Consider the following 13,879-nt stretch of genomic DNA (forward strand, 5'->3'; position numbering starts at 1 on the left):
GCAGGCAAGAAGCGTTAGTTCCTTAAGCCCCCGTTACACACTGCGATATCGCTAGCAATATCGCTGTAAAGTCACCGATTTTGTGACATTACAGCGATATTGCTAGCGATATCGCTGCATGTGATACTTACCTCCGACCGGCTCCCCCGCTGGTTATCGCTGATCGCGTGAGAAGCTGCTGGATCACTTCTCGTCGGTCACTTCCTGCAGCGCTTCCTGCTGTGACGACGAGCGACGCGTGGACCCGGGCGGGAGGACGCAGGATCGCCGCGTCTGACAGGTAAGTAGCGATCCCCGTCCCCAGCGATGTCGCTAGTGAGATCTGCCTGTGTGGCAGCTCACTAGCGACCACCTAGCGATGCACCAGCGATCCTGACTGCGTCATATTGCTGGTCGGGATCGCTGGTGAGTCGCTAGGTGTAACGGTACCCTTAGGATTAAACGCTCTACAAGACCAAGAGTTAAAAACCCACCAAATTAAAGAGCTCAGCACTAAGAGATGAAAAGCCCTTACTCTAAAGAGCTGGTGCATAGTCTATGTCACTGATAAGCCTAGTGTTAGAGTAATGACCATTATGCCGAATATACGCAACAGTTAGTGGCGTCTTCTTAAGTAGTATTGGTTAGCAAATTAATGCAGGTGGGAAGTGTTATTTACAAGGAGGTTGTGAGAAGAATGCCATGCTGTCACTTTGTCTCCTAATCCTTAGATAATGTGTGAAGTAATACATCAATGTGTTAACGACTTGATAAGCTGACAAAATCTAACCTAAAAGAAGTCTCGGAAAAAGAGAAGCTCTGGTGAATCATGATGTGACTAGTGGTACAGAATGACCAAGGAGAAAAACGTGGTCATTCTTCATTTTAGTACATTTTACAGAAGCCAAAATCATTATGCTCACTTCCAATTAAGATCGGATTTGATCAATTTCCATAGTGATCATTTGTGAGGTAAACATGTCCAGATTGACAATACTGACAGATGTTCTAGTCCATGGAAACCATCCTAGCTCTGTCCATCTATTACTGCCTGGAAATTAGCAAGACTGAAATCACGATCCCACAAGTTGCTGAAGATAATATCCTCCAGCAAAACCTATGGAGTATGTATCCCTAGGACTTAAACCTCTGCATGCAAGTGCTCGTTTTGGATGTCAGATGGTCAAACTCATTATTAGACATCAGGGACTTCCTTCTTATCCTGCAACCCAAGTTTATTAAAATTGGTATATAGTGTCAATGGATTGCTGAAGAATAAGTTCATATCAATTGGAGTCTCGTCTTCAGAGTTCCAAGAGTCATCGTCAGAGCTGCTGGAGTCCTCGGTGGTTGTCGGAGGATAGCTAAGCTGTTCCAGTTGATCCAGTATATCTCCGAACTGAAAAGCTGAACTTGATTCTGAGCGCACCGAGCAAGCTGGAAAATTTATCATAGAGCTGGCAGTGGAGTGGTTAGCAGATCGAGAGAATGAAGGAATCCCATTTAGGTTAGTAAGGGAACTGCTTTCAGAGCGATGGTGAACCAAGGAGCTGGTTTCAGAATGATGATGGAGAAGGGATCCATTTTCTGATGGGCTCAGAAGACTCTGCATGAAACTTGCCTGAGCTTTCATTTCCAGTAACTCACTAGCGTCGGTTGGCCTTGTATTGCCATTAAAATCCCGCTCATCCACATCATCTAGATAATACTCTTCTGGTGGGAGATCATCATGATCAGGTGGATCTATCCTACTACCATAGCTATACAGCGCTGCACCTCCACTAAAGGAGATGTCTGCTGGATCATCATCTATAAATTCTTCAGTCAAAAAAAGGGAATCAGAAACCCCTGTTACCCACAACCTGACATCCTCACCCTGTTGGACATTTTCAGTACCCAGGATTTCTCCTTGGTCCTGTTCTTTCTGGAAGGAGGGGTTGGGGTTGTGGTATAGACCTTGTAATGTTGACTGAACTGAAGATCCTGCATTCTCTGGAGCTCCTCTGCCAGGTTCCTCCTTCCGTGGAGAAGCGGATATGTTCTCGTTTCTGGTTGTGTTTTTTTGCAGGGGTGAGGGGGGAGGATTAAACAAAGACTTAGGGGACAGGATTAGAGAGGACGGTGAAATAAGGGTATTCACACTCTCAGTGAAAGCGATGATCTGAAAGAAAACAAAAAGGTAGAAATGTTGGCATAAAACTACAGAAAAGTCAAGTGATTTACTGCTCAACCCCACCATGCATACTTTCTGCTCAGCACCCAGAGACCATAGGGTTAGAAATCAAAATTGTAAACTGGTCGTGGATTAGCAAGCAATGTCAGAAACTGTAAAAGGGTTGTCCAGGTTTATGATGAAAGGCTTCTGAATCCTCACAACTTGCGCACCAAATGCAGTTATGATTTTCTGGTGCCATTGGCAAGAAACGGATATCACATTACTGCAAGTTTACAATTTGCATACATGCGTTCATGTGCCGACTAGACATGTGTGGTTTCGCTCAATTCACTTACATTAAGTGAAGCTGTGCACGTCTAGTTGGAATGTGGCCGGAAGTATGCAAATTGCATACTTAGGGCCTAGTGACCACCCGCTCTAGAGAATCCTGACAGCGTGCAGTGCGAATGCTGTTAATATTGAAAGGTCTGTAGTCACGAAGAGTCACTGCAGACTTTCATCCCAAATCTGGACAACTTCTTTAAGCAATATGGGTTTGGATAAGGCACGGCACTCAACAGTAATAGTGTAGTTTAGAAAAGGCATTACTAGTAAGCAGTACATTTCAAAGTGTTTTGCAAGAAAATACACTGGGGATGAAACAGCAGAGTTACAGCATACAATAAGCAGCAAAGCAAGCATAAAGATATAGGAAAATGTTCAGTGCAACATTTAAAACTCATAAGAAGAATGTTAAAGAAAAAAAAAAAACTAAAGGTGTCTAAGACAACACAGAAACAGCACATAGGAAAGTCACAAGCAAGAGGAACAGCAAAGCAAGAGGCACCCAGTGCTGTATATCTACACGCACCTGCTTTGGAGAGTCAGGGACCACAGTGCAAGGGGACACTCTGGGTTTGCTGTGTCTCCTGCAGGACAGAGAGCAACGCAGTCAGGAGAAACCCACTGACACCAAAGCACAATTGTTAATACACAAGCAGGCACTGCGTATACAAGCAATGGTGAAAGAGATCCCAGCTCCTCAGAGGTATGGGTTACACCACACACAGTCCTCCTGCATCTGCTTAGATATTCTGGTCTTATACTGCATTATTACGGTCCGAGATTATATATATATATATATATATATATATATATATATATATATATATATATATATATATATACACACAGTATATATATATATATATCTATCAAACAAAAGAGGTGTCTCTGTATATGGAAACAGCATTCCTGCGCATACTTGTGTTCTTACAAAGAATAATTGTGCCCTTTTCCTCCTCCAAAATCAGAAAAAAACCTGATCTAATATAAAAAACAAAGTAAAAGAGAAATGTGGATATTATCCACGCTGCTGAAAGAAGCATTAATAAAGACGTGATGGAATGAAAGATGGTGGTTTATTCTACGCGTTTCAAAGTATAAATTACTACTTCATCAGGAAATTACCACATGTATCAGGAAACAAGGGAAAAATGCTGTTTAAACAGGTCAAACCTTTGAATATCGTCGCCAATAGAACCACATGACAAACAGTGTCAGAGTTCAAAGAGCCACCACATGGTGTGAAATATCCACCAGATAAGAACCAATTTGTGCTGATATCCCCTACAGATTTATCGTTGCCTATTAACCGGGAGTATCTTGGAAAAGTCTTCCGGTTCCTCTAGGAATAACAAGCAGCAGAGGGTCTTTGCCCATACAGTCCATCATAGTCACTAGTTGCCCCGTGGATCTGCTGCAGCTGATATCTCCTACGTCTTATCAAAAGATTTATCAGGATAGTATAATCTGAATATACTTGATATATATCCATCGGATAAGACCCTATATATGAGCTGTTTTCCCCTAAAGAAAGCTAAATCTTACCTAAACCTAAATTGGCTAATCTAATATAAGAAATTAAACCAGCGGAGGTATTTTTTTTAGCCAGTAATTAGTAGAAAGAATCAGGCAGGCCATTCAATGAATGCCAGCTTGCCACCATATATATGTAACGCGTCAAAGTACTCACTAGTGAGCAAGCAGCTCAGGAGCTTGTCATATTCACCAGTAGCAGAATGTACTAATACTAACCACGTCGGTAGAAAGGCCAGTCTACTTTAATCCTACAACAGCATCCCCCTCCGCATAAGCGAGTCCCCGAGATTTTACCACCACTCTCATTTATAACATATTATAGAAAATCTCACAAATCTTATATATCAGAATTCTGCTATAAATAAATGTCCTCTTTACATGAGGAAAAAAAAAAATCTGCTTCCTTTGTATAAGACTATGTTCAAATACTGAATTTTTTCTGCAGCCAAAACTTGCTCTTTTTTCCTTCTTTGCAACATTTTTTGGGTGTGGATTACATGAGTGCTTTGTCTATAGTACAGGTTGAATATAGTTTGTTTTATCCACCCAAAAGAAAAAAAAACAAACATTTTTTTGCAGCGTTTTGACACTTTTTTATTGATTTCTGTGTGTTAAAAATCGCTGAAAGAATGGACATGCTGCAGATTTCAACAACGCTACAGTTCTCAAATTCATTTAGGTAAAAAAAAAAACAAGTGTGTGCAAGAGATTTCTGAAATCTCATCGCTTTTGTTAGTACTGTAAAAAGCAGCTTTTAATTTGCATAAAAAAAACGCAGCAATAACTCTGCATGTAAACATAGCCTAAATGTTTCAGAATTCTGTGCCCATTCATTTAGAATGATTAAGCTTACGTTTCTTAATATAGTTTTATTGGATTGGACGCTGATGCTTGAAACCTCCAGCATAGCTATAGATGTAAACGATGCAAACGATAGAATTCTGGCTGCAAACCACCACCACTAGATAAATTGTAGAACCATATGGTATGCTTTAAAGGGGTATTACTTGGCCGAAGCGTTTAGAAGCGATCCACCAGATGGGTAACGAATGCTAAATAGGTGGGGATCTAATCGCTGTGACACCCTTGATCAGAATGGGTTAAGAAATATTTAGAATGCCAAACAAAATGTGAACATAGTGACACAGCTGCAGCTCTGTTAATCAGCAGCAACATCCCGCAGTGAAGACATCGTGTCTCCTCCTTAATATTCTCAGGTAGAATCGACATGTTGCATTCATTTTGCATTCGTTTTTCCTACAATCTATGCAAAAGTTGACACTCACCTCTCACACGGTGGTCTCTTGATGCTTGTATCCCGAACATACTCTATAAGTTGTTTCTGGGTTCGGCCACTAGACAAAAATAAATACATTATAAAATAGAGTATAAAATAACAGATTTATTGGGTAGCTAGCATCTTCTATAGTTATGGTTGCCATCCACAGGTGATGGAAGGCACAACACTGATGCAAATTAGGTCCATCGAAGCAACAAGCCAGGCTTTCTACTATACGGAACCTGATTGATATACAGATTCAAAATACGGTTTAGCAAAACCATGGAGAACCTGGACGTTGCAGTTTTAGTATGGACCTTTATACGCAAGCATTTTCTGGCCTACTAAAATGGCCATCTGTAAACCAGGGCAATACAGCAGACCATCACTATGTTATCCAAGGATCTTCAACTTCTATCACTTCTGATGTTCCTCATCGAAAGTTAGGATAGTCCACAGCAGAAACTTATTTTAGGTTAATTCACAGAAAAAAACTAGATATTTCACATAAGAATGCAGAAGCACTGCTTACCTGTAACGAAAAGAAGAGCCGCGGCTCAAAATAACAGGCTTGGATTTGGGTTTCGGTTGATCCTGGAGACGGAAGAAGCTGTGATACTCAACACAGATTTTCCAAAATCTTTTACACATATCCCGACTGGGAAGGAGGAATTCAAGGGCATCCTGATAAGGGCCCTACCGAAGAGGGAAAAATGTGGTGGAGAAATAGGTTAAATGGCAAACTTTGCATACATTACTTCTGGTGCAACTTCAAGATAATAAATCTTGCAAAAACGTAAAAAAATCATTTAGTCAAGAAGTGATGCATGGTTTTGTGGCAAAACATAAGACTACAATTTTTCCACAAAAGTAACTTATATGTAATTATTACTACCATTTATACAAAAGGGACAATAAAAGACAAAATACCGAACAAGTAAAAAATGCAGCAACAAAAGTAGAATGTGTCTCTTTCCTCTAAGATTGGTACTAACTAGTGATGAGCGTGCATGCTTGGTAAGGTGTTATCTAAGCACGCTCGTGTGCTAATAGGGTATTATCGGCGTGCTCGAATATTATGTTCGGGTCCCCGCGGCAGCATGTCTCGCGACTGTTCAACAGTCACAACATATGCAGGGATTGCCTGTTTGTTAGGCATGTATTGCGGCTATCGAACGGCTGTGAGACATGCAGCCACGGGGACTTGAACACGAACATAAAATTCGCCGAGAATACCCTATGAGCACACGAGCCTGCTTGCTTGACACCTTACCCAAGCACGCTCGCTCATCACTAGTACTAACATACAAAGCATTTTGGGAATACAACCAGATTCTTAAAATACTTACATGGACTTCTGGATGCAACTTTATAAGGAATCGTCGTCTCTTAAAGCTCAGCTTACGGATCTTTGACCAGTTGAATGTATTAATTTTTGTGTTACCCTGTGTGATAAGAGGATGAAGACCACATGAGTAATGTGGGAGATAAATGGCTTCCAGTACGCCGACTGATCATATGGATATGTGCCCCTGGATAAGAATAAATGGAAACATTAGACCTATAAAGACGACCTTACACTGGATTTTTAGGTTTACTTTAAACCGAGTACCCCCTTCAATGGGTGTTGCTTAAAGAATTCCGATGCATATTTTTTCCCCTTCAACCAAGTGGGCGTATACCAAAGAAATTGGCCAACAAAAGAGGAGGAAAATCAAAAGACCACCAAGAGGCTTTGTGGAATACGCTCCGTTGGTTGAAGGGAAAATGTGCACTATTATCAGGAAATATAACTTTGGAATGGAGGACACAGGAAAAAAAAGAAAAACCTGTTCTAGAATCAGAGAAGCAGCAACAACTGGAGGCGGGAATCTGTTTAAAATAAAAAAAATCTAATGAAATGTCCTTCCCAAATAAAAGAAAATCGTCTGTAGTTTATGCTGGGTAGTGAATGTCCTGTACCTGAAAAACCAACACTCCCATGTGCGACACTGACAAATTAATTTTGGCACCTTCACGATCAGATGCAAGATGAAAACGGGTCCCATACAACTCAAGTCGCCTGGAAATCTCAAGGACCTGAAAATCTGCATCGGCAGGAGACATACCACTGCAGGGATGATAAAATATAGAAACGTTAATGCCGCTAGCTGGAAGAAAAAAAAAGGGCGGTACAATGAAAAAAAAGACTAATATGGATTTGTTACATTAGTAACTCACATGTGCTGCTGATGACACTCCAATATACGCTGCTCAAGACTACACTGACGCTGCAAGTATTGTGTGCTTCTCAGATGCTCCTGGTCCACCTTCGGGTCATAGTCCCCAACTTCAGCTATGAAAGACATGGAGAGAATTTTTTGTTCATTTCAAAAGTATTAAAGCAAATTGGTCAGCAGATTTTTTTGTTAGGTAATCCGAGAGCAGCACGAGGCAGGGACAGAGACTCTGATTACTGTGATGTATCACTTAGGTTTCTGGGTGTTCTCTTAGTCACGGTTTTCTCGGCAGCAGATATAGATGATCTCAGTTGTTGAGTTTGTCCTGTAGGGATCATCGTCTGCTGATAAAACACTGACTGTACTGAAACAGAAAAACCCAGCCCAGAAGGTGACACATAACTGGAATCAAGAATCTCTGCCTCTTTATTAAGCTACTCTCAGATTACGATACATACCAAAAACTTGGTGACAGATTCCCTTTAATATAACATATCTAGATGTATTTTTGAAGCTGTTTAGTCAAATCTGCACTGGCACGATGAACTCAATGGAAAATGCGAGGCTCCTTTCACAGACCATTCACTTTCAAGTGGGAAAAAAAATCAGAAAGTGTGACCCAAGCAATAAATGGCAACATGACAGTAGAAAGGGCCTACTTCTGGAAAGCAGACACTCTGGAGCACTGCCCACAGAAACCAATGAGACCATTGAAGCTCCAGAGTATAACAGCCGACCATACTCAATCTTTACACCCCCACCATTCTCTCCCACCCCCACCCTTTTCCTCTCAAAAAGGTGATTACCTGGCATAAAGGCTATATATATATATATATATATATATATATATATATATATATATATATATATATATAGCCTTTATGCCAGGTAATATATATATATATATATATAGCCTTTATGCCAGGTTTAGTCAAATCTTATATTATATATATATATATATATATATATATATATATATATATATATATATATATATATATATATATATATATATATAATATAGGACAATGCCACAGACAAGCTTGACAAGGCAATGCAAAAATAATCAGTAACCATATAAAAAGAACCATTCTAGGAAAGAAATTGCAGATTGATTGCAAGTCTGTGACCATGAAATGTAATGGGGATACTTACACTGCAAAAGCAGGGAGACCAGAAGGGCGGTGGTATTATCACTGCACACTAGTCTCTCCTCTACAAGGTCTCTCTTAATCTGCATGGCGAACAGGTACCTAAAAGAAGAGGTCAGAGATCAGTAAAAGATCGCATGGTGTATATTGGGCCCTAATGCACACACGCTTCAGCCTCGGACCTTGTATATTCTTCTTGCAGCTGACCTGGGTCAGGTGGGAAAAACTTCACAGCCAGGCGAATTTTGGCGTTTTTTGGTTCTGCAAATACATATATAAAGATGGTTACATTCACTCCAATTATCTGATCTACATGGAGATTACAAGGGATAATGTTATTTTTCTGATATTAGAGAGGTTTTCCAACAAAGTACATTTTAGCCAACAAATCTTGAAATAAAAATAATTTCCACAATTGGATGTGTTTACATAAAATGTGAGATAATCCTATAAATGTGCCCCTGCTGTGTACTGTGTAATGGCTGTGTCTGACCGTGCAGGGACATGGTCTGATCATACCACAGCTCCTGGGGAGGGGAGGAAAACAACATACAGGCAGGATAGCATGGGGTCATAGCTGATTCTTTCTTTAAGGTTAAAACAAGTTTTGAAACAGGAAAATGTTTTACCTCTCAGAAAGAGATTTGTGATTTATTTTGAAAGAAGCCCTTCTCCCATCAAAATGTTAATCCTCTTAAAGGGAATCTGTCACCCCATTTTTGCTCTATGAGCTGTGGCCACGGACATCAGGGGCTTATCTACAGCATTCTGTAATGCTGTAGATAAGCCCCCGATGTAACCGGAAAGAAAAGCAAATGAGATTATACTCACCGGGGGGCGGTGGTTGTCGCGGTCCGGTGCCTCCCATCTTCTAGTGATGACGTCCTCCTTCTTACTTCTGCCGCGGCTCCTGCGCAGGCGTACTATATCTGACCTGTTGAGGGCAGAGTATAGTACTGCAGTGCGCAGGTGCCGGGAAAGGTCAGAGAGGTCCGGCGCCTGCGCACTGCAGTACTTTGCTCTGCCCTCAACAGGTCAGATATAGTACGCCTGCGCAGGAGCCGCGGCAGAAGTAAGAAGGAGGACGTCATCACTAGAAGATGGGAGGTGCCGGACCGGACTGCAACACCCATCGGACTGGACCAGACACTCGAGTGAGTATAATATAACTCATTTTCTTATCTTTCAGGTTACATCGGGGGCTTATCTACAGCATTACAGAATGCTGTAGATAAGTCCCTGATGGCTGTGGCCGCATCTTATAGGTCAAAAATGGGGTGACAGATTCCTTTTAATATATTGCAGTCATCATATTATACGGCACTGTGTACTTACAATTGCACATTTTCCCTTTCTACCCAGTTTATTTTTCTCTTTTCCATTAGGTCTATGACCTAATGTGATTAAAAAAATGACTAGCTGAATGTAGAAACAGGAGATAAATTTTCCATGTATAAGTCATCAGTTACTGAAAATGGCCCTGGCAGGGGGAGGAGGGAGCAGCTGAGTCAGGAATTGAAGAGGGGAATGATAAAATGCAGGGACACAAAACTTCCTGTTTATACATAGGAAAAGAGAAAAGAGAAAAATTAGCTGGGTAGAAAGGCAAAATGAGCAATTGTAAGTACACAGTGATGACTGCAAAATATTAAGAGGATAAAAGCTTTCATGGGAGGAGGAGGGCTTCTTGAAGTAAACAGTGAGTGGAGCCGGACACCACAACTCTGTACACTGTGTAGGGGCTGTTTTTAGGTACTGAAGCTCAGTTTCCAGACTTTTAGCCACAAACAGGCCTTCATCTGATCACTGAGTACTATATCCTGACATCAACAACAAACAGCAGATATTGATATGGACAGCATCAGTCACCAAGAAGAACGATAGGACAGTGACTCCTACAAAGCAGCCCTACATTCTGGTCTCTATTATGTCAGGTAATATGATCGTGGGAAAGGTTTTCTGAAAACTGCTTAAAAATGACTGATACTTTTACATCATATTTACAGCAAAGGGAGATTTTTGACAATGGTAAACACAAAGACCCCAGATATTAAAAACTCACAAATCTCTTTGATAGGTCCTAATCTTTGGATTCAGCCCCTATGAACTGGCCTGCCTGCACACCATTACTGGCCTGCAGTGACATTTGAGTTGACTGACATTTCAGTTGCACATTTGCCGTCTTCTTGGTCTGCTGTCATCAAAGAGCAATTGTTTGAAAACAGAAAATATTCTGGATGGACTTTTACTTCCTTCGTGCTGCAACCACCACAATAATTCAAGACAGAGCTGTGCAGGGAAAACCCCGAAACATGGCCGCTTCTCAGATAACAAAAAACAGAGAAAAAAATAACGTGTTCTTAAAGGGTTATTCCCATCTTCTTCAATGGGTATGGAAAGGTAGACCTTGCAAAAAAAGCAAGCAACTTTAAACTGGAAGTCATTTGCAAAGTCCTTCCCCTATTCTCCCAATAGAACAGCTTGTGGGCCCGCGCACACTTAAACCAGCGGCGCAACCATGCTTACACTGCCAATCAGGGAGGAGCGCGAGCCCACCAAGCAGGAAAGTGAGCTGGTGGGGAGTGGTGCGCTACGGAACAGAACGCGATCACTCATACATCCATAACACTCTTCATTACCAAGCTAAGAAAACCTAATATGACAGTTTTGATAAATGAGGCTCATCTATTTTACCCTTATTAAAAAAAAACAAAAAAAAAAAAACTAAAACTTACTGCGCAGCTGCTTGTTCACAAATTTCAGAGGCTCCAACCACACCTAAAATAGAAAAATATTGAAGAGTTGACTTTTTATAGGCATTCCTAAGTTATATTGGGATAATTAAAAACAGAATGTTATGGGTGGATCCATGAATGCAGTCTCTTGTTTAACTGCTATTATTCTACTAATTATATTAACCACATTCTAAGCATCAACAGTCACAAATAATTCTCTTATAAGAGAGATGCAGGAAAAAAAAAAAACAAGTTCCTCCAAACAGCTTTCTGACATTTTGGGGAAAATTTGTCATGACGGAAAATTTTTAATCAAAATGTTTTTTCAAGTACTCTGATAATCCCCCTTCTCAATCCATATGCTGCTTTCCCCCAGTAAAATAACCATCTAGACTCACCTCTGGTGCCAACGCCATTCCAGTGGTGTCTCCCAGGGATTGCGTGACACTGTCACGCCACACGCTCCATGCAGCCACTCAATGGCTGCTTCACTCTCACTGATTTCTGACAAATCACATACATCCGGAGGAAGCGAGAGCTGCTGCCATCTCACTTCTGGAGAAAACATATGGATTGAGAAGGGGTTGTCCGAATAGTAGACAACCCTTTTAAGTTTTGTTTGTGGCTGGGTCAATGCGATTAGCACAAAATTTATCAAAGTGCTGTATAGTGAGGTATATTTAGATCTACCTGAATTCTGGTGCAATTTACTTACATTGTGCCGAACATTTCTAGCACAAACTAAGCCAACAAATGGGTTTTGTAAACTTAGACTAGACAGTTTTAAAACATGACAGATTTCTGAAATAGCAATAAACCACTTTGCTAAAAATTTTAAGGGTGAGTGCACACGCTGCGGATTTTTCCGCGCGGATTTGTAGGTAAAACCGCAGGTAAAGTGACCTGCGGTTTATCTGCGGTTTTCCCCTGCGGATTGACACCTGGACAATGGAACAGGTGTCAAACCGCAGCGGAATCCGCAGAAAGAATTGACATGCTGCGGATTTAAAACCGCTGAAAAATCCGCAGCATCTGCACTGCGGTTTTGAAATCCCATTCCTTTGCATTGTACTGTACATTGCCTGCGGAACTGCTGCGGATTCACAGGGCTAAATCCACTGCGGATCCGCAGCAGAACACGCAGCGTGTGCACATACCCCAAGACTGTTTTGCATGGTCTTAGAAATTAAACAGTATTGATAAATATTTGAATTTTTCATAAATTTGCCACATCAACACTTAAAATACTGCAGTCAGCAGATAGACTCGAGTGCTGAGTGTAGAACACAGTCGGCACCCACACTGTATTAAATGGTATCAATTTCTGAGCCAGCTCCACACATGCACTGAGCAATGGAATATAAATGGTGGCACCTCAGGCACAATGGGCCCTGACACTTGCATGGGATCACCGGATGCTCATGTTAGCACTGCTATGTTCCATTGCATATTTATGCTTAGGATGTTCTTCAGTTACCATTATGGAACCAGGGCTGTGGAGTCGGTATAAAATGGACCGACTGCTAAAATATATAATAAATTGGGTACAGTAGTTCAATGCAGAATGTGCCGAATATTTTTTCATAGGAATTTGCGAAAGTTATGAAATGTCCTATAAATGGCTGTTCTGTTCCTGATCTAAGGCTGTATTCACACACAGCGTTTTTTGAGGATACGTTTTTCAGCTGCAAAAGCAGATCAGCTTTTTAAAAAACCGCATCACCTGAAAGGTTTTTGAGCTCATAGATAATGTTTTTAATAGCAAAAGCAAATTAGAAAAACGCCACATAAACTGACATGCTCATTCAGCCTAAAAACGGATCCTCACAAAACAATGTGTCTGAATGTCATATCTTGAAACCCATTGACTTTGCTGGGATGCCCAGAGTCACTGCATTTTACTGCAAAAAACGGATCCGCAAAAACGCTGTATGTGAATCATGGCCGTACCCAGCGAGGGGCAGCTGCCCCCCCTAGAAGCAGGGGCAAGCACCTATCAAAACTCACTTGCATGCTGCAGTGCTCCCGTCCTGCACTGGCTGCTCCAGACTGCAGGGGGCAATATCCCCTCCTCTGTCCTGTTGTCTTCACCAGAGAGAGGAGGGGGGTGCCTGCCTTGCACAGGATCCGATTCCTGGGCACCGAGCTGGAGAAAGTGAGAAAGTTGTGCACACACTGCAGCTGGCAATGAGATAGTCTGCAAGAAGGACATGCTGGAAATCTGATTTGAAAAGTGAGGAAATTGGTTATTGCCGCCAAAACCGCTAAAACTGATTCCATCTTGAAGAGACGTGCTGGGAAAGGGGCAATTGTCGATCAAGCCACTCGGTGGGGCAGCACTTATTTAATGATTCAGTGATTGCTTGAACTAAAACCGTTTCTTATAGATATGGCGAACCCTCGGGTAACCCTAAATGAAGGTCAATGGACACAGGTGGCTGAATTGAAGGAATTGCTTAATCACCCATTTACTGTGACTA

General features: G+C 41.4%; 1 protein-coding gene across 1 annotated transcript in view; it reads right to left on the reverse strand.

The window, feature by feature from the left end:
- Positions 1-13,879, reverse strand: part of FARP2 (FERM, ARH/RhoGEF and pleckstrin domain protein 2) — a 159,100-nt gene that overhangs the window by 71,153 nt on the left and 74,068 nt on the right. Inside the window, exons 4-13 of the mRNA XM_073581193.1 lie at positions 11,400-11,442; positions 8,847-8,925; positions 8,669-8,766; positions 7,515-7,629; positions 7,257-7,404; positions 6,644-6,739; positions 5,827-5,990; positions 5,302-5,370; positions 3,006-3,063; positions 1,936-2,140 (exon numbers count right to left, since the gene is read on the reverse strand). Of these exons, the coding sequence (XP_073437294.1) occupies positions 1,936-2,140; positions 3,006-3,063; positions 5,302-5,370; positions 5,827-5,990; positions 6,644-6,739; positions 7,257-7,404; positions 7,515-7,629; positions 8,669-8,766; positions 8,847-8,925; positions 11,400-11,442 (1,075 nt within the window). The remainder of the gene's footprint in view (positions 1-1,935; positions 2,141-3,005; positions 3,064-5,301; positions 5,371-5,826; positions 5,991-6,643; positions 6,740-7,256; positions 7,405-7,514; positions 7,630-8,668; positions 8,767-8,846; positions 8,926-11,399; positions 11,443-13,879) is intronic.

Source organism: Dendrobates tinctorius, unplaced genomic scaffold, assembly GCF_039654945.1.
Source record: "Dendrobates tinctorius isolate UK_male_01 unplaced genomic scaffold, ASM3965494v1 ptg000069l, whole genome shotgun sequence".
Taxonomy (NCBI): domain Eukaryota; kingdom Metazoa; phylum Chordata; class Amphibia; order Anura; family Dendrobatidae; genus Dendrobates; species Dendrobates tinctorius.